Here is a 21151-nt window from a genome sequence, read left to right on the forward strand (position 1 = left end):
GCAGAGAGGATGGAGCACGCCACCTGAGAGTGCATGGCTGCCTACTACCTTCCCTCTACCCCGAGAACTCTTTTTGAGCCAGACCACTGGCCAAGCCAGCCACAACTGCATTCCTGCTCAAAAAAGTCCTACATAAATGTCCCTGAATGCCTGAATAAGAATACCTCCAAACAAGTGACCCAGGATATCTGCCAACACTGGCAACTTGGTATACAAAAAGGAGTGGGGGGGTTCTCATGTGGGGGTTCTCAAGTGACCCAGGATATCTGCCAACACTGGCAACTTGGTATACAAAAAGGAGTGGGGGGGGTTCTCATGTAGGTAAGGTCACCCTGCTCATGTGACCTTACCTACAATAGGATCAATCATTTAGATTATTTTTTTCTCTAGTTGCTAGAGGTTTCTTCACAAACTGGCCACTCATGTTTTGATAGTGGGCCATCAAAATTAATATTTTAGTTCAGATTAAATCTGAGCTTCTCTTTCATTGCACCAAAGATAGTGGAGGAAGCACATTTGATTCTTGCTTTAGAGAAACCATTTATGGAAGAACAATTATAATAAATGTTACAACTCATCGTTATAAGCAGAAATAATCTTTCAAACATATGTTTAACTTAATAGCTTTCCAGGGATTTGAGGTTCAGGGGCACCTTTATATGAATATAATTGCTAGAGTTTCTTTTATTAGATATACATGTTTCTGTCTCATTATCAGTCATCACTTTAAGCTATGCACATTCAGAAGAATAAATCACCACTATATAAATACAGCAAAAAGGAAGGGGTGGTGATGATTTACATATTTCAATTAGTAAAAGAGTCAGTGTCTGCTGTACTCATCATTGAAAAGCAGTTTTCGAAGGATATTTGCATAGAATGGTCCATACACCTGTTTATTCAGATTGGCAATGTTGGCAAATTGAGATCCAATGCTCTCCACCTCTGTCTGAACCACAGCAAGGCCTCCTGGAATTGTTGCCATTGACTTCTGTGAGTATGGAGAGGCAAGCAAGCTTCTCATGTACAGTTGAATTCGTTTATCTGGGTGGAGGATGAAGGGAAATCACATCTTAATTCAAAATATGTATATTTTGCCATTCTGCCAAAGTCAACCAAAGCAGGGGTTTTATTGTGGCAGGAACTCCTTTGCATATTAGGCCACACACTCCTGATGTAGCCAATCCTCCAAGAGCTTACAGGGCTCTTATTGTACGGCCTACTGTAAGCTGTAAGCTCCAGGAGGATTGGCTACATCAGGGGTGTGTTGCCTAATATGCAAAGGAGTTCCTGCTACAAACAAAACCCTGCAACCAAGCAATAATTTAAAACAAAACAAAAATATAATTAACCAGCACTAAAAGCAACACCACAAACAGATCAAGCCAAATTTCCCTTGTGTCATTCAGCCCAAGTACAATAAAATTCTAAACACAAAGAAATGTATTTTGGTGAGCTGTGATTGCTTTCGGCTTCCCCCATCCTTCTATTATGCTTGTATTGCCATTCTGCTGCAGCTAATCAATGTACCATAATCAATGTACCATTTACAAAGAGTATGAGTTGGAAGGCAGTTACATGTAATCCATTACAGTTCAGGAGCTACATTTATAATACTGATTAATCTTGAATATATCAAGGAGCACATTTTTGATTGCTTCTTTTTCTCTCTGAATCCACCTCACTTTCAAGTGTGAAATAGCATCACTTTATTATCAACAGGAAAAAGAAAAGGAAGAGATTCTGTTTACACCCTGCCCTTCACTTGGAGTCTCAGTAACTTACAATTTCCTTTCTCTTCCCCCTCCCCACAACAGACACCCTGTGAGGTAGGTGGGGCTGAGAGAGCTCTGAGAGAACTGCTCAAGAAAGCAACTCTTTCAAGAACTGTGACGAACCCAAGGTCACTCAGCCGGTGCATATGGAAGAGCGGGGAATCAAACCCGGTTCTCCCAGATTAGAGTCTGCACACTTAACCACTTCACTGAATTGGCTGTAGAGAGGGCAGTGCAATGACCTACATTGGTCTAAAGACGGGACCCTGTGGTTGCTAAAGTAAAGGTGGTCCCCTGTACAAGCACCAGTAATTTCCGACTCTGGGGTGACGTCGCATCACAATGTTTTCATGGCAGACTTTTTACGGGGTAGTTTGCCATCGCCTTCCCCAGTCATCTACGCTCCCCACCCCCACCCCGCTGGGTACTCATTTTACCAACCTTGGAAGGATGGAAAGCTGAGTCAACCTTGAGCCGGCTACCTGAACCCAGCTTCCACCGGGATCGAACTCAGGTCATGAGCAGAGCTTGGACTGCAGTACTGCAGCTTACCACTCTGCAACAACCAACTTACTAAACATAAATAAGTGGTCCGGTATTGATTCATGTGGGTAGCCATGTTGGTCTGAAGCAACAGAACAAAATTTGAGTCCAGTGGCATCTTTAAGACCAATAAAGTTTTATTCTGGGTATAAGCTTTTATGTGCATGCACACTATGAAGAAGTGTGCATCCACAGAAATACTTATATCCAGAATTAAACCTTGTTGGTCTTAAAGGTGCCACTGCACTCAGACTTTGTTCTGGTCCAGTATTGGTATTGATACAGAACAATCTGTCTAGATCAGTTTTGTTTCCAGACTGTGTCACTGATTTTTAATCACCTTGTATCTGACAAAGGGAACTTTGACTCTTGAAAGCTTACCCCTTGGAAATCTTGTTGGTGCTTAATATGCTACTGGGCTCTATCTTGCTCTTCTATTGTAGACCAACATCCACCTGGGACTTATTTTAATATATCTGATGCGTAATGATCCATAAAGCTAGATATCTCCTAGCAGATGGAATCAGATTTAGCAAGACCATAAGGAAGCCTTTTCTATTATATGCTATAATGCAGGGGTCCCCAAGCCAGCTACAAAATGGCTGCTGCAGCTTACCTTCAGTCACACAGTGAAGATCCTTGTGCTGTGGTAGCAATTGCTGACAAAACATTTTTTAAAATCTTCACTGCCAATCAAATCTCCAGTGGCCAATCAAAAGCCCCTCCTGGTCCTGCCCACTTTCTAAAAACATTTGGTGGGCACCAGGAAAGATTTCAGGGAGCGCCATAGCAAGCACAGGCACCATGTTGGCAACATATAATGACAGGAAGGAGGATTTTATTTTAAGAGCACCAAGTACAATTAAGCACAGATTTAAATAGTAAAACCCCCATAGTCCAAGAGTTAAATTACTAACCAATTAAGGAGCTGATTGGATTATCTTCCTCTACGATGTTACAGAGCTGACCCACTAAATTTGCCTCAACGTCTTTGTTTAGTGGCGGGAAGCCCCTCTCAGTTAACGACTGGTTTATTTCACTACATGTCTGGAGACCTATGGCGGTAAGAGCTTCTTTCAGATCAAATGTCCTGCAAGCAAAAACCCAGAAATAGCATTAACAAAGTTAGATACAACATGGCTCCCCTCCCACTCACTTTTCAATTATGTTCTGATAGAGTGAGACCACAAAAAAATATTTTTAGCATGTTATCAGTTTAAAGCAATTGACAAAAGCTATGCAGAGTTGAGACAGCAGCCTTCCAGCCTCCTGCTTTAGCACGTAAATAGACAATGAATGTCTGTGGATTTTTTTTAGGAAAAAGCAAGACATTTTCACTGGAATCCACACTGGTTCCACAAAATTCCCTTGTCAGGGCATTTATAATTGATTTAGAATGCACACCACTTGCTAATTTCCTTTCTTTAAAAACAACACTTACTTCTTATTCATTCCATCAAGCAGGACAAATGAAATCCTCTTTTGTTTGTCACAAAAACCTACAATTCCTTCAGTAGCTGCACCCACCATGTTGCTTGTTATGAGAGAGATACAAGCTACAATCTTCAACTGATTCAATTTCTCAGTCAGCTCACGAAGGCGACCTTCATCTGTCACCAGTGTCTGGAACAGTTGTTTAGAAAACGGTGTGTCATTTCTATAGCAATCAAACTTCTGGTACAATTTAATATAAAATGTATTTTTATTAGGCATATTTAGATGAGATATTCTCTCAAGTCCATTCAGTCAGGGAAAAAATTGTTTCTGTGGAATATAGCTATTCAAAAAGCCTGTTTCATAATGTAGTTCCATTCTGATGGTTGTTATAAATGTTCAGAATTTGTTTCCAGTTTGCTCTGGGCAGTGAATAATGTCCCACTTCAACTATATGCACCTTGTTTTCTCAAACAACAATGGTTTCCATTAACTTCTATGGGAGAAAGCAAACACAGCATGCCAGAGAGGTGTTTATTACCAACAAGATAACTTCAGTTTATTGGATTCACACGTGTTGATATCATGTTCGTTCATTCATTTGTGTGTAAAGCATTTGTATGTATGTCTTTTTTTTAAGGCAGTGTGAAGTCCGTGAAGCTAAATCTAACTTACTGTTCACACTGTATCTTACTACATTTCACTGCTTTAAGTAGTTTTCTTATAACTCTGCTTCTTTTGTTTAATCTGAGCCAGACTAGGAAAAATATGCCTCAGAAAATAGAACACAGTAAGATAAGGGGATAGGACATGGTTTTACTCCCTGTTGAATGTACCATTTTCTACAGATATTACCCCACTGTATTCTTAATACAATGCATCTTCAACCCAGGTTAAAATTCCTCTCTGAGATCCTATCCGGTTTATGTTCCTATTCAGACTCTGAGAAGATTGCATTTTTGCTAGCTGACTCTGATGCCAATGTATCTTATAAGATGGCTTTATATGCCCTGGCTGCAAAAAAAAATACAGGCTAATGCTGTTAATAGTGGGTTCTTGATGTTATTTTCTGATTTTTATTTGGATTTTTGATAATGGATACATGGTTTTATTTTACTTTATATCTTATCACATTTTATACAACTATGTTATATCGATTTTATCTTTGGTTTGTAATGGCCTGTGGCTAAATACAAATAAACGCTATTATTCATCATTCTACAAATAACAACAAAAGCCCACCCCCCCCATTGTAAATGGGCCAACACAAAGACAAATGCATCTGTTATATGCTTCTATCATGACCTAATTCAAGGTATATGTAATTATCATATAAGAAAAGTTTTAAAACAGTTAACATAGAACACACACATTTTCTTTAATCAGTGACACTCTTAACACAAGAAAACATGTATAGTTTACAAAAAGACAGAGATTGTCATAGGCTGCTATGGGATAGGACATGTGAGATCACTACTGACACATAATCACTCCTCATTCCTGGTATGCACATATGTTGAGAACTTTTAAACAGTTTATACTCTGTGTCTCTAGTGGTTGAATCAGATGTCCAATTCCAGCATGAATTTTCTCCCTCAAAAGAGGAAAGGAGTCTTGAGGGATGGCACAGAAATTCCCTGAATAAAAAATAATAAAATAAATGGCAAAGAAACTTACCTGCAAGCAATGTTACTTCCATCACAAGGGGGTAAGATATTGAAAGAATATTGTACTAAGAGTTTTTTTTAAAAAAAAAAATCCCTTACACAGCAAGTAGGATTCATATTTTACCTCAGGAATAATCTTTTTCTCATAGTCCCACTGCAGTAATTTCAAGTAGCTGTTGGTTAGCACCAGAGTAGGGCTCAGATTTGGTTTTGAGATCCCATTAGCACCAGAGGATGAAGATGCTTCACCAGAAACAGAAGATACTTCATCCTTTATAGATTCCCTTATCCATTCTGTTGTTACGTCCAGGGCACCTAAACATTCCAAGACAGTGGAGATTTTACTTGAACTGTTTGGCTTGTTACAGGAATTACTGCACAGTTGAATAAACAGCCCTATGAGGTGTAGAGCAACCTAATTGCAAAAAGGAGGTAAACATGAGAACTGGGAAAAGTTGCAGTTGTGCTGGGCCTCAGTCACGTCATGGTGGAGTGGATTCAATTTTGTGTTCAGATGCCATCACACTATTGTGGAGTGGGCTGCATCTGCTGCAGAAAATGTGATGGATGTTTTGGCACAAGTTCTGTTAACACAACATGATATAATAGAGTCACACAACACAGTACAGGTAAAGAGAGAACAGGACCAGCATGAAGATCCTCCCACAGAAGAATGACTCTATAAGACAATCCACTGTACTCCACTAGCAGCTTGTGCGTGTGGTCTGGAGCTACAATTTCAAGCAAGCCAATACATTGTTAATATCACTCGCAGTGCCATCTTAAGCAAAGTTATACCCTTGTAGGTCCACTGAAGTCAACAGACTCAAGGAATGTTACTCTGCTTAGGATAGCACTGAAGCAAACATACAGCATACCAGATTGCCAAAGCTATATTCTTTCTCCAAGCCTTCTCATCCTCATTTTGCTATTATAGTTCTCTGAAACTTCATGAATGGTTGTACCAGTTTCAAGATAAGTACATTGCTCTGGACACTTTCAGTTCACAATAGTCAAAACAGGCTACGGCAGTTACCCTCCCCTTCCTGCAGTTGTTTCCTAAACTACAGCTCTGTAACAGTTCTCCTGTGATTTTACAGCAGGGAAACTACCATTGCCTTCTATTATCATTTTGTTGCATGGTAAAGGTTTATTGAAGGAATCGCTGCTCCCAGTTCCGTGGCACACAGTGACATGTACCTGGAAGAGTCTACCTGCTAATCTTACACATTATTTGTGGCACGTGTCCAATAATGGAATGTATGAGGGTTTTAAGTACTTGGATAAAATAATAGAGAATTGTTTGAAAGAGGTGGAATTTTACTACATATATATTTGAGAAACAGGACTGTTATTTTCTTCATATTCAAGGAAGTCAACTTTTGATCATTGTTATGCTAGAGCATTTTGTTGCCATGCATGTATTCCTATCCTTGCATTTTGTTCCAAGGACCAACTCTGAGAATGATGTAGTAAAGAAGCCAGCAAATTACTTGCTGAGTTTCTGAATGCTACATTTGATAAAGTTACTTGCAAGGAGGGAAAAAAACCACTCACACACACAATACAAGGGCAGAAATAGCGCACACATCCTAGCCCTAACACACAGTGTAAATTCCTCAATAAATGGTACATTGGAGCCTCAGGAGGAGGACAAGTGATTTCACTTGTGGTTCTGTTTTGCCATTCTTGGTACTGTTGCTAAGTTGCAACACATGTAACTGCTTTCAGGGCAGGTCTGCTTTCCCATGAAGGACAAGTTTTATCATTCCCTCCCTTTCACCCTGCATGCTTTTGCTAGCTGAAAGGGGCTGTGAGGAGAGGAGGGAGGGCTCTTTGTCTTACTTCTGGTTCCACTTGTTTTCTGGGCAGACTCATAGTACTAGCAGTAAAGACAGAGAGCCCTTCATCCATACCCCTCTTCTGTAAGTGAAAGCACATGTGGTGAAAGGCAGGAATGATGAAACCTCTCCTGCCACCACATGCGCTCTAGGGATGATTCCCCCCTTCTCACTTTGAAAGGTGAGGATTGGGTCACACATTAAGCATGAGGTGGGTTGGGCTTGCTTGTGTTTAATGTATAATCTAATCCCAGGGTCCCCAACCTTTTTGTGCCTGCGGGCACATTTGGAATTCTGACATGGCATAGTGGGCCCAACAGCAAAACGGCTGCCACAGGTGGAGGAGCCAATCACAAAATGATAACCAAAGTTTAACTTCAGTAACACAGTGCGTGTCTGTGCTGTGGTGGCAACTGTTCTCAAAGCAACATTTTAAAAAACCTGCACAGCCAATCAAATCTCCAACAGTCATTCAGAAATTTTGCCAGGGAAAGGCCCTACTTGGCCCCATCCACTTTCTAAAAGCACTTGGTGTGCACCAGAAAAGGCATCAGCACTATGGCACCCATGAGCACCGTATTGGAGACTCTTGGTCTAATCAGACCCCCAGTTAGGAAGATGGAGATGTAAATCCCTTCTTGAGCGTCTCTTAAGCTACAGGCCCCAAGGCAGCTGCCTGCATTCCCAGGCCACTGGCTATACCTTCCTGTGTCAACAAAGAACGTACTTGATGTTTCTTCAAGTATTTCTTGGAACTTTTCTCGTTCATAATCCACCAAGTTGCGCTGAAGGTGAGGTCTAAGACTCTGAATAGTAAAATTAACCATATCCATTCTCATAAGATCCAGAACGTGGAATATTTGCCTGAAAGGATACAAGAAACAAGTCTATAGTATAAATCTCACATACCACTGAACAGCAGCCGTCTTCTGACAAGACAGTATGCAGATCCACATGCTTATCTCAGTCCCACAGCGATTCAATCTGAGAAAAGGGGCAACTGCCCCTCCCTCAAGTTAAAGTCTGGCCCTGCAGAAGAACTATTATTACAGCTGCTATGGTGATTTATGCACTTGCACTTGTCTGCCTCATAAAGTAATACAGTGTACATTTTCTGTTAAATGTTCACAAAATACAGAATTATCCTCACTGATGACTGAAAAATCAAACATTGTTTAATGGCAGACAGGGGGTGGGACTAAATCCTACTGAAACCACTTGGAGACAAAAGCATTTTACATTCTTCCTGTGTATAAGAAAGTAGTGCTGGGATACAGATCTTGAGAGGCTGCTCCTAGTGCCGAGAGATTACTCTGTGGCAATACCAGCATTTTTCTGAGAGCAGTAGTGAAGAAGAAGAAGAAGAAGAAGAAGAAGAAGAAGAAGAAGAAGAAGAAGAAGAAGAAGAAGAAGAAGAAGAAGAAGAAGAAGAAGAAGAAGAAGAAGAAGAAGAAGAAGAAGAAGAAGAAGAAGAAGAAGAAGAAGAAGAAGAAGAAGAAGAAGAAGAAGAAGAAGAAGAAGAAGAAGAAGAAGAAGAAGAAGAAGAAGAAGAAGAAGAAGAAGAAGAAGAAGAAGAAGAAGAAGAAGAAGAAGAAGAAGAAGAAGAAGAAGAAGAAGAAGAAGAAGAAGAAGAAGAAGAAGAAGAAGAAGAAGAAGAAGAAGAAGAAGAAGAAGAAGAAGAAGAAGAAGAAGAAGAAGAAGAAGATGATGATGATGATATTGGATTTATATCCCGCCCTCCACTCCGAAGAGTCTCAGAGCGGCTCACAATCTCCTTTACCTTCCTCCCCCACAACAGACACCCTGTGAGGTGGATGGGGCTGGAGAGGACTCTCACAGCAGCTGCCCTTTCAAGGACAACCTCTGCCAGAGCTATGGCTGACCCAAGGCCATTCCAGCAGGTGCAGGTGGACGAGTGGGGAATCAAACCCAGTTCTCCCAGATAAGAGTCCACACACTTAACCACTACACCAAACTGGCTCACCAAACATACCAGCCTTACCCATAAGATATGTTTATACCAAGGGATGACTTGTAATGGATGGATGTCCTTCTCAACATTCTATTAATGCAAGCCAGGATTCTGTATCAGCAATGTGATAACCCATCCTTAAGTAATGGAAATGGAGAAGTGGGTCAAGGACTTTAGGGTGGGGGACTAAGAGAACAAAATTCTAGGCCCCTGGTCACCATGGCCTAGGAAGCCAAACAAGTTGGGGACATATATAGTCCATACTAGAGCTTGTGGAAATATATGGTCGCCCATCTCCATTTATCTTCACAAAAACTCTGTGAAGTGAGACAGGCTGAGAGAGTCAGTGACTGGTTAACAGTCACCAGGTGAGCTTCACAGCCAAGAGGGAATTTGAATCCAGTTCTTCCCAGTCTGTGTGAACAGGAGATTTGCAAATGTTAGCAATAGAATAGGTAGTAGAGGGGGGGCAGGGATACAACAAAGGTGCAGGTCTGGATGCACTGAGTCAGTGCAATATAGTAGATAGAGGGCTGGACAAGGATCTAGAAAAACCCAGTTTGAATCCCCACTCTGCCATGGAAGCCTACTGGGTAACTGGGTTACACACTCTTGGTCTAACCTATCTCACAGGTTAGTTGCAAGGACAGAAGAACAATGTAAACTGCAATGCATCCTCAGTGGGAAGAAAGGCAGGGTATGAATGAAGTAAATAAACTCAAAAATATGCAGTATAGTGGTTAGAACATCAGACACATTCAAATCCCACCCTTCCATGAAGCTCTGAGCCAGTCACCTTCAGCCTAACCTATCTCAGAGGGGTGTTATGAAGAGAAAAATGAAGGAAACTATAGAACCTATTTGATCTCTTTGGAGAAGGGGAGGTATGGAAACATAATAGGCTGGTTTTCAATTTTACTCTAAATCAATAAAAAACAATTTAAAAATGAAAGTATTTCAGCAATTCTCTGGTTTTGGAAAGGAAGGTGCAGTAAAATGATGGAACAACTTTTTCTTTTTTCGGAAAAAAACTGTACACCAACCTCAACAATGCTACAATATTCCCAGTGGCTTTTAACTGGTTTACATCATTATCTCTTACTGGAGCACACAGTTTCCCCATTGTGGTGATGACATAATTAGCGAGGCCCTGGATGTCAACCGCCTCATGCTGGGCCTGCTGCCTTATGAGGTCTGCATCAAGGACCTCAGAGATTCGGCTTCGCATTCTGTTTGCGCCAGGGTTCAGAAACGAAAGAAGAATCTGCAGTATTAAAGGCAAAAAACACACATGCCAGCTAAGATCTACCAGTCACAACTAATGGCCTGCAACCAAAACGTCTTGTATAAAATATACAGTGACCAGCTGCCAAAAAGAGGACATCTGCACTTTCAGTGGTTTCATGTAAACAGAGAATTCCATCGGGGTTGTTTGTCTCATATTTACATGAGAAGTTGCACCTACCAGTCTGTTTCCCTTTGTATCTGGGATACATGCCTGGCAACCAGTGGGAGAATGGGGGAGCTGTTCGTGACAGTGTGATGTCACTTCTAGAAAAATCCAGAAGTGACACCAGTCCTCTCTAGGAATTGCCAGAAACTCTATGGAGAAACTACAGAAGGACTAGCAGGGGTGTCTAACTCATTTGTTATGGGGGTCGGATCTGACATAAATGAGACCTTGAGGGGCCAGGTCATGTTGGGCTGGGCCATGTGTGTACCTATTTAAGATTAGGTAGCAGAGATACAAATTTTATAAAGAACACAAACATATATTTTTAAAAAACTTAAAACATTGGTTTTAAGGATGCTTTCTTTGTATTTCTCTCACGGGATCCAGGGAACTGGACAAAGAAAGCTCTGGCTCTTTCCTTCCTTCCCTAGGGGACTGGGGGGAAGAGCCTCAGCCCATGAAGAAAATAGGGGTTTTGCTCTGTAGCTCCTAAGGAATTGAGCAAACTTTGCAAAGCAAGCTGTTATGCAGAAAGAAGCAAGATATAGGGAGAAGGAAGCATATGACAGCCAGTTGCTTGGGGGCCTGATAGGAGCCCTCCAGGGGCCTGATTCGGCCCCCGAACTGCATGTTTGACACCCCTAGACTAGAGTGACTTCTGGGTTTCTGGGCAATGCAGCTTTAATTATAAGACTACAGTTAGTTTAGCAAACCAATAAACTTGGCATAGGTGAGGAGAAACAAATCAGAGGCTAGACTTGCCTCTTTAATTTCTTCAAAATTTCTCCCAGAAGTGACATCAGGCCATTGGCTGGCTCGCTAGCCATTTCCCCCCTCCCACTGATACTTTGGGTGTTTTTACATTCAGTTTGATCCAGAGTGTTAGAGTCTTCAAATCGCCTGCCACCGTTCTGCTTTAATTATTTTCCTTTCACATTTGTGGATTTGCTCTGCTCATTTTGCGTAGCCAGACTTCTATATTGCCTGCTGAAAGTTTTTCAATTTGGGGGGGGGGGGGGTGGTCTCTGATCAGAAAGCAGCCAGAATGTCAGTGCTTAGTTAAATGTATATGATTGCTAGGAAATTGTGTCAACACTGCAAAAACAATACAAATTTAAATTATAAAAGGAGGCAAGCAATGATATGTAAAAATTTCAAGTGCTGTCAGTTCTCATGCAAATTACTGTTGGCGAGGAGTCTTTTAAAACACATGAAAACTTCTACAATACATGTTTGAAACGCCTGTAGAGAAATGACCAGATCAAAACTAGTTTTGAGAAAAACGTTGCAGCAGCAGCAGCGCCAGAACCCATCTCACCGAAACAAATGTAGATTCAGGCAGGAATGATGCAAAACAGTTGTGAGAACATTAGGTAGTGTAAAGGGTGAGTTTCCAATGCGGTGATAGAGAGTCACAAACTGTCAATATAAAAACACCCTTTGAGTGGTGGGGTTAATGAGAGGCAGGGGAGCCCCCATTAATGTGGGACTGGAAACTCTGAAGTCATCCTAAGCAACCACTGTTCTTTAAAATCACTATCATATAAAAACTACATTCAGATGTAAAACAGGCACATACCTGCAGGCAAACAAAACAGCCAGTTTATTTAACAGTAAATATATTACTATGCCTCACATTATATAGCTTCAATTTTTATCATTTGTTTTATCCTGCAATACACTCTTTCTAGGCTGTGGACTTCAGAGGGTTAAAACAAAGGTGTGCCTTTAATTATAAGACTAGCATTAAATTAGCAAACCAATAAACTTGGTGAGGAGAAACAGAAATCAAAGGCTAGACTTACCTCTTTAATTTCTTCAAACAGCTTGATAGCATGCTCATACATGGGAGGATCTTTGTTCAGATCTTCCTCCAAACGATCCCAGAATACTTGGTGTACAATTTGTCTCACTCTTCCAGGCAAACTATAAGGGGGGGGGGGGGTGGAAATCCACAAACTATATTCAAAGAAGTAGAGGAATCAACCATCACAAAAATTAGAGTTCTTTGCTTGTGGAAAAGCACCAAATAGTTTCATTAACTGCAAGATCCATCTCCACTGCACTTGCCATCCTATGGTTCCAGGGGTTAAGGACTATTTATGCTGTGAGTTCCAACAGAGCACACAAGAATGCTAGGCAGCCCCCTGTTTCTGCACATATCACTCCAGTGCCTCGTTCCCAGCACAGAGAACTCTGTTCTAACTTTTTAAAGACTGAATCTTGGTCTATCTGCAGTAGGAAGACGGTGAGTTTGGTGAGTAAAGGTGAGTAAGGTGAGTAAAGGAAGGCAAAATGGTGGTTAATTTATCTGAAGGAGCATGTAAAGATACAGATACTGCACTCGGATTCTGTCTGAGGACCCAGAAATCCTCAACAAGTACAGCTGGAAGAGAGCTTGCACAGGACTATTTTGAGAGGTGAAAAGGGCATGACTGGCAATGAAATGACATGGGCTAATGTCCAGGCTGATCCTGCTGGTTGCATGTCACAGTATAACTTGAAGTCCTAAGGATGTTCCATGCAGTCAATTAGGTATGTAACTTGGGAAAGGCCCATCCCTACCTGAGATAAAGACATAAGGATTATTATTCTTTCTTTCCATTAGAATATATTGCAAGGCAGCACATAGATACAACAATCTAGTAGTTTTGTTGTTCAGTTGCACAGTCAAGTCTGACTCTTTGCAACCCCATGGACCAAGTCATGCCAGGCCCTCCTGTCTTCACCATCCTCCGAAGTCTGCTCAAGTTACTGTTAGTTACATCAGTAACACTGTCCAGCCATCTCATCTTTTGCTGTCCCCTTCTTTTGTCTTCTGCCTTTCCCAGCATCAGGGTCTTCTCCAATAAATGCTACCTTCTCATTTGGTGGCCAAAGCATGGATCCGGGAAGGCTAAATGGGTGGCGGGACAGTGGGTGCCCCTTGCCTGGGCTGGGGAAAACCCTGATGTCAGCCTTGCTCCAACCCCAGCCTCAAATCATTCCTCAGCCACAAAGATCACTGGCCAGTCTTAGGCCAGATCTCACAGAGTTTGTTCAAGAAGAAACACCATGGGTGCGGTCACACGTCACATTAAAAGCGGGTGTGTAGGGCTCAAATCTGAACCGCTCAATATTGATTCGATGCAGGGTCGTTCAGATGAGCATCCAAGAATGCTACTCATTCTGTTGTTGAGCGTTCAGACATCCAATACTATCACTCTCTTTTCTTGGAGCATGAGTGATCAGATGGTGATTTCTGGGGGGGGTCCATTGAACATGCGCCCAACTGTTTGGAGTTGGGAAATCAAACGTTGCTTCAGAGGCAGGGGGGAAGGGGGAAAGATTCCGGAATTAATGTTGCCGATTCAAACCAAGGAACTGCCAGGAATTACTTTCCTAGAAATTAGCAGTGACAATGATATCTGGAAATCCTCCACATTGGAAAAACAAGATTTTTTTTCCTATTCTGAATAGTGGGATAACATTTCCCCCCCCCCGATCCTGTGTTGATTGGAGAAGCAGAAGCGTCACCTCAGATTCCCGGATGATCCGGCAATGCGCATGTCTGCCGAGGCTTTTTTTTTTTAAAAAAAAAAGGTGGGAGGGGCGGTAAACATTCCAAGGGGCAGTATTGCGTGTGAGCTGTCCAAACAGGAAAAAGCCGATCTTGTGCTGCTTTTTTGAAAAAGGGCCGGACTTTCTGCGCTGTCAAATTAATGCGGCACTGATCCACAGCAAGTTGGAATGACCCTGGATGACTCTCGATTACCAGATGTGGATGTGTGGATGAACATATTTAATCCGTCAGCGAGACGGAGCTGTGTCGCCACTAATGGTACGTGTGACCGCACCCCAGCACAGCATTTTCCTGGAGAAAAATAATCTAGCCTGGGGTCCCCAACCTTTTTGAGTCTATGGGCACATTTGGAATTCTGACAAAACATAGTGGTCATAACAAAATGGTGGCCACAAAATGGCTGCCACAGATGGTGGAGCCAACCAGCCACAAAATGATTGCCAAAACTTAACTGCAGTAACACTGCAGGTCCTTGTGCTGTGGTAGCAGTTGCTGCCAAAGCAATATTTTTTTTTAAAAAACTGCATGGCCAGTTATATCACCAACAGTTAATCAGAAGCCCTGCTGGCCCTGATTGCTTCCTAAAAGCACTTGGCAAATGCCAGGAAAGGTGTCATCAGGTGCCATGGCATCCACAGGGACCATGTTGGGAAACTCTGATCTAGCCTCATACAAACTTCATGTTTGGAGTTGTTATACTGAATCCTTTATGTGACTCCCTTGGAGACCATTTGGAAGCTGAACTAGTACAGCATCCCAGCTTTTGACTGTGAATAGCCAATAGCACGGTCAACTATGAAATGCCAGTTCTTATGCTGAAGCAGTCAAGAGAGTATGAGACCAAACAATATCAAGAAGCATCTCCTTCTTTAAAAGCCCCCTTCTTCCACTGCTTAGGTCACATTAACAAGCCTCTGCTGCAAGTGCCATGGCCCTTCAGAAGGTAGACCCAGGGCCGGCCCTGCCACAAGGCAATTCAGGCAATTGCCTAAGGCGCTGGCACTCCAAGGGCATTGAATTGGTCGCCACTCACATGACTGCCAAGGCAGTCGCCTGGGCTGTGTGCTGCAGCAGCAGATCCTGGTACCGTGAGGCCAGATCTGGTCACTTTTTTCCCCAGCTTGCTTTTCCCTCTTGCCACCAGAGAGGGCACCAGCAACTCTGCCACAGACCTCCCACTCAGCCTGCATGCAGGGCAACTAAGCAGCTCTTCACCCAACTCGCCTTGTCCAGCTGCTGCTTGTTGGTGTCGCATCACCTCTCTCTGTGCCCTGCTTGGGGCCCTGTGCTGCACCTGCTCCTCTGCTGCCAGGAGGCCAGTGACCAGCACAAGCTGCCCCTGAGACTCACAGCTGGTGAAGGGTGGGCCAATCACTCCTCTCCTCATGAGGATTCCTGCTCCAGTTTGACTTCTCGCCCCGGCTCTCCAGCTCCTTCTGGCTGCCCTCAAAGAGTGGCCAGGTGGGGAGGCGGGCTCTTGTGGAGTGGAGGCCAATCTGGATGCCAAAGCCCAGGCCAAGAACAGAAGATGTGGGGCATTTGCCCCACAGGATGAAGTGGCTGGCGGGTACCCAGGGGCATCTGCAGTGCCTGCCCGGGAAAGCATCCCCCAACCTGCAATACTTTCTGCCCCCCCCCCCCACCAGTTCAGGGGCTGTGCCGCCCGCTGCTGAAGAAGAGAAGCCTCCAAGCCCTGAAGTTCCACTGCCCAGGTGAGCTCCCTGTCACCAGGCCAGGGATGGATGCAGTGAGCAGGCTCTGGACATGTCCCCTGGGCCAGAAAGAAGAAAGCACTGGGGTGCTTCCCTGAAGCCCGCACAGGTTCCTTCTGCTCCTGGCCCAGCACCCCATCTGCTGTCTTGGCACAAGTCTTCCTTTCCCCCTTTCTCCACTACTTTGATTTATCATTCATAAGCAGGCTGTGTCTGATGCCTCCTCCCCCTGACAAGCCTGCAGAGAACTGTGCAGGTGGCAGCTCCAGCCCAGGCATCCTAAGAAGAAGAAGATGATATTGGATTTATATCCTGCCCTCCACTCCGAAGAGTCTCAGAGCGGCTCACAATCTCCTTTACCTTCCTCCCCCACAACAGACACCCTGTGAGGTGTGTGTGGGGCTTGAGAGGGCTCTCACAGCAGCTGCCCTTCAAGGACAACCTCTGCCAGAGCTATAGCTGAGCCAAGGCCATGCTAGCAGGTGCAAGTGGAGGAGTGGGGAATCAAACCCGGTTATCCCAGATAAGAGTCCGCACACTTAACCACTACACCAAACTGGCTTTCTAAGGTGAAAGGTATGGTTGGGGGGAGCAATATTTTGGAGTCACTGACACTTGGAATCCTTTTTGCACTTCACCTCTTAACAGAACCACAAAGCCTGTGTCTTAGCAGTTTCACTTTTGGAGGATGAAGGGGTTGGAGCTGCTGCACTCTTGTGACCAGTCTTCCAATTTGTAAAAAAAATACCATTTCAAAACTGTTTTTTTGTTGGAAGAGAAGGACTTGGGGCTGTCCTTTTGGTCTCAGCCTCCGGGGGGTGGGGGGTGTTTACAAGAGAGTCAGTTAGATAGACTGGCACAATATAAGTTTCCTTCCTGACTAGTCTTCTGTCTTTGTCCCCTTTGATGTGTAGACTGAGAATTGTTAGGGAGCAGTTTCCTCTGCTGACCACACACTTCCTAGAAGGAGGAGGGAGGAGAAGGGAGAAGGAAGGAGGAGGAGATTGGATTTCTACCCTGCCCTTAGCTCAGAGTGGCTTACAATTTCCTTTCCCTTCCCCTCCTCACAGCAGGCACCCTGTGAGGTAGGTGGGACTAAGAGAGCTCTCAGAGAACTGCTCGAGAGAACAGCTCTGAGAGAAGTTGTGACTGACCCAAAGTCACTCCAGCAGTTGCTTGTGAAGGAGTGGGGTATCAAACCCAGTTCTCCCAGAGAAGAGTTATGCGCACTTAAGCAGTACACTAAACTGGTTCTCAGGAGCACATTTCTTTCTACGTTGCACCATGGAGCAAGACAGTGCATGTTTCTCTCCATCTTGCACCATGGAGGTTGGACATGCATCCAGCAGTATCCAATTAGCTAGACTAGGTAATCTATTTCTGTCTCTCACCTGCACTATCTAGAATGTAGTTCCTTTTAATAAACATTTCTTATTAGTTTGAAATTGACAAAAAAGGCTCTGTGGAACTTGGTAAGTTTGCTAGTGCACTCAGCACCAATGCTTCACTGTGTGGTTAGATTTAAGCACTCTGCTACTTAAGTTAAGGACTTTTGGCTGTACCAAATCAGAGAATCCAACAGTTTTATTATTCAAGTGCCTTGTGGGGCTGCAAGACTGCCGACATATACATTCATAAAACATATGCAGAGAATTATCAAGTCACCTGAGCTGTCACAACTTTTGCAGGGCTCCACAAAGCAGTGCAAACTACCTGCAGATTGCCAAAACTTGTTTAAGACCCAGCTCCTGTATGAGCAGCATCAGAGTTTTACACTGTGGCTTTTAAGAGCTTCTAGGTTACCTGTTCTGCGGGTGCTCTACACGTTGCAAGTGGAAATTCTCATTCACAGCAATTTCATGAGCCAGAGTCAGGTTTGACAAGTTTCTTGCCGCAGCCATCATTTCGTCAAAGGTAAGCATTTTGGGAGGGCTTGTTGCTGGAAGAAATGCATGTTACTGCCATGAAACAAGAGATGTGAAAACTAAACAACCAAAATTTATCTTATTGGGCTGTCCTAAGCAGAACTGTCTGAAAAATAAAACCTGAGGCAAAATACACATGTCATGGAAAGTGGTTCTGGTGCCCTAGGCCCTGCCCCACCAGACCCGGGAGGGTGAGAAGTGGCAGTGCAGTGCCTGTGCTCCTTGGAGCCTGCCTTCCCTTGCAAGGGAAGGCAGGTTCCGAAGAGCACAGGTGCACCCCACCCCGCTGTTTTCACCTTCCCAGGTATGTGCAGACCCAGGATGGCAAGAGTGGCAGGGCAGCGTGTGCGCTCATTCCGAGGGGGGAGGGGATGCTCATTTGAGGGGGAGGGGGTTGCCAGTGCCTCAGCAGGCCAGGTGGCACCCTAGGCAGCTGCCTACCTGTCCTACTCGTATGCGCTGACTTTGGATGACCCTGAATGACAGTTACAGTCGATAGAACAGAGGTCTGCCAGCAAATACAACCTTTAAAGCCAGGAGATAACAGTAAACGTGAATCTGCCATTTCCATCTTAGCTGGTGGTTTCCAAACACTACTGTCTCTTCACTGAACCCATAGTGGCTCAGTTCAGACATAGGGTTCAGTGGTCTATTCTGCTCTCTTTTAGGTACGTGAACAAAGCATTTCTTTTTACCCAGGCTTTCATATGAGGAAGATAGCTTTTTAAATGGTTTCTATTAGTTTGTTTCTAGGCTGAGAACTGTCTTATGAGTCTGTATATTGCTAATAATTTAATTTAAACAATATTTACAGCAGATCTATGTCTTCTACCTGTATAATTTTGTAAGGCATTGCATACTGTTTTTTTGGGGAGGCATCATAAGAAATTTTCTAAATAAACAGAAAATTAAAAAAAAAAAACCAATGGTTTGTTAGATACAAGATTGTCCTCTTGGGCTTGCATACCTCCGCATCCTTTTGCACACAGCTGTGATGGTGAACAATTCCTGGCTATTGAGAAAGCAGTGTTTGTCATTAAGTAGGAATCAGACAAAACCACAAACTTGTAGTTTGCCATCCTGCCTACAAATTAGGATTTCACAACAGGGTTCAATCCTATTTCTTGGGAACCAAAAGAAAATGGGAACTACAGACTTGTTCTCTTAACAGACAAACCATGGTTTGTTCATTATGGCTGAACTTGTTTGCTTCTGTGTGATTGCCAGGGCTTCTTATGCAGAAAAAGCCCAGCAGGAACTCATTTGCATATTAGGCCAAGCCTTGACACCAAGAACTGTGTTCCTGTGCGTTCCTGCTCATAAAAAGACCTGGTGATTGCCATGAGTCACCAAGTGCAATAGAAAAGATTTTCTAGGGTGCACAATCAGTATATGTTTAGCCCTGCATAAACCCTATATGTTCAGTCCTGCAAGAACCCAAGAACATCCTCAGCACTCTCCTGCAGACAGACATTGCAGAAAAACATTGATGGCAATGGCTTTTCAGGAAGGTTGCCCACTCTTAATGATCTTTTCACTGAAGAATTCCTAGTGGGCTTCCAGTGGACCACAGGGTTTCTCAAGCACAGTTGCCTTCTGGCTCTGCAAAAACCTCTGACTTTCAGATACAGCAAAACGACCCTAATCCTGGGCATCTCACAGTACATGCAGATTATTCTTGCTTGCTTACAAGCTGGAGAGCTGGGCTTGCTAGAAGAGTCACTGGTAAAACTTTGTCTTGAATATTCAGAGTCACTGGAAGAAGCTGTGCTTTCAGAGAACCTTGAAGAGTCACAGTCACTGTTCTGCTCATCATTGAGAGGCATCCTGGGTCAACTTTGCTGACTGGAGTATGCAGAACCTGAAAAGAACAGCTTTTTAAAAAAAATCAAATAAGCAATATGGAAAACACAACCAAGTTCACATTGGAGTACAAATAGTGTTGCCAACCTCCAGGTGGGACTTGGAGATCTGACAAAATTGTAACTTATCTCCAGATTACATAAATCAATTCCTCTGGAGAAAATGGCTGCTTTGGGCACTGGGCCCCATGGCAATATATACCCTGCTGAGGCCCCTTCCCTCACCAAACTCTGCCCTCCCCAAGCTCCACTCCCAAAATCTCCAAGTATTTCCCATCCCAGAGTAGGCAGTCCCAAATACAAAACATGAATAAGGAAGGCTGGCCTACTGTATATTCCTTTTATCTGATTTTATTTTCTAAGCTGCCTATAGTAGGCTCCTACCTCTTCTGTCAATAACAGCACAGTTCCTACCCCAAACCCTGAGCAGTTTTGCAACTATGTTTGATATTGTTCATGACCAATGTTCCCTCTAAGCTGTGGAGTCTTGTGAGCAAAAATTCTACTTTGTGAGCTACTGGCATTAAAGTTCTGAGCAAGCAATTTGAATACTGCATGAATTAGTTTGCTCTGGGACCATTTTTCCTGAGCTAAGACAAAAATGTGTGAGTTGGAGGTTAAAAAACTGTGAGCTAGCTCACATTAACTCAGAGCGGGGGTGGCCAAACTTGCTTAATGTGAGAGCCACATGGAATAAATGTCAGATGTTTGAGAGCTGCAGGACATGAACGTCAGAAGTTTGAGAGCTACAAGACATGAACGTCAGATGTTTGAGAGCTGCAAGACATGAACGTCAGATGTTTGAGAGCAGGAAGGAAGGAAGGAAGGAAGGAAGGAAGGAAGGAAGGAAGGAAGGAAGGAAGGAGGGAAGGAGGGAAGGAGAAAGAAAATAACTTTAAATGCCTTCTCCAAGCTCCTGGCTGGCTTGGAGAAGTGATTTAAAGAAACAAATGCCTTCTCCAAGCTGGTCAATAGGGAGAGGGGGCCTCGAGAGCTGCACAATATGTGTGAAAGAGCTACAGATGGCTCCCAAGCCACAGTTTGGCCACCCCTGGCTTGGAGGGAATACTATTCATGACTATTTTTTGAAAATACATATATACACTTATATGCTGCTTCAAAACATGTTCTCATCCAGGACCAGATCTACATGTTTTTGAGGGGCAAAATTATGGGCCCATAGAATAGAATGGAATCCATACTCAATTTGGCGCCTTCACCTCTGGCGGCACCTGAGGCAAGCGCCCCCTCTGCTCCCCCCTAGATCCAGCCCTGTTCTCATCCGAAGCCCAAGGAGGAGCAGGACTCAGATATGATGTAATGGTTTGTGGGGGGTTTTGCATATACATGAATCTGTAAGGTAAGTCACATTGCAGCCTGTGTCTATCTGTGAAGAATTTTTGGT

General features: G+C 43.5%; 1 protein-coding gene across 2 annotated transcripts in view; it reads right to left on the reverse strand.

The window, feature by feature from the left end:
• Positions 1–515: 515 nt before the first annotated feature.
• TCP11L2 (t-complex 11 like 2) overlaps positions 516–21151 on the reverse strand; it is a 36357-nt gene continuing 15721 nt past the window's right edge. For both annotated transcript variants that reach the window (XM_060245574.1, XM_060245575.1), the window contains exons 4-12: positions 19575–19745; positions 17763–17898; positions 12491–12611; positions 10276–10496; positions 7988–8124; positions 5544–5734; positions 3760–3941; positions 3236–3408; positions 516–1044 (exon numbers count right to left, since the gene is read on the reverse strand). In XM_060245574.1, the coding sequence (XP_060101557.1) occupies positions 824–1044; positions 3236–3408; positions 3760–3941; positions 5544–5734; positions 7988–8124; positions 10276–10496; positions 12491–12611; positions 17763–17898; positions 19575–19710 (1518 nt within the window). In that variant the 5' untranslated portion in view covers positions 19711–19745 and the 3' untranslated portion in view covers positions 516–823. The remainder of the gene's footprint in view (positions 1045–3235; positions 3409–3759; positions 3942–5543; positions 5735–7987; positions 8125–10275; positions 10497–12490; positions 12612–17762; positions 17899–19574; positions 19746–21151) is intronic.

This window comes from Heteronotia binoei, chromosome 8, assembly GCF_032191835.1.
Source record: "Heteronotia binoei isolate CCM8104 ecotype False Entrance Well chromosome 8, APGP_CSIRO_Hbin_v1, whole genome shotgun sequence".
In the NCBI taxonomy this organism is placed as follows: domain Eukaryota; kingdom Metazoa; phylum Chordata; class Lepidosauria; order Squamata; family Gekkonidae; genus Heteronotia; species Heteronotia binoei.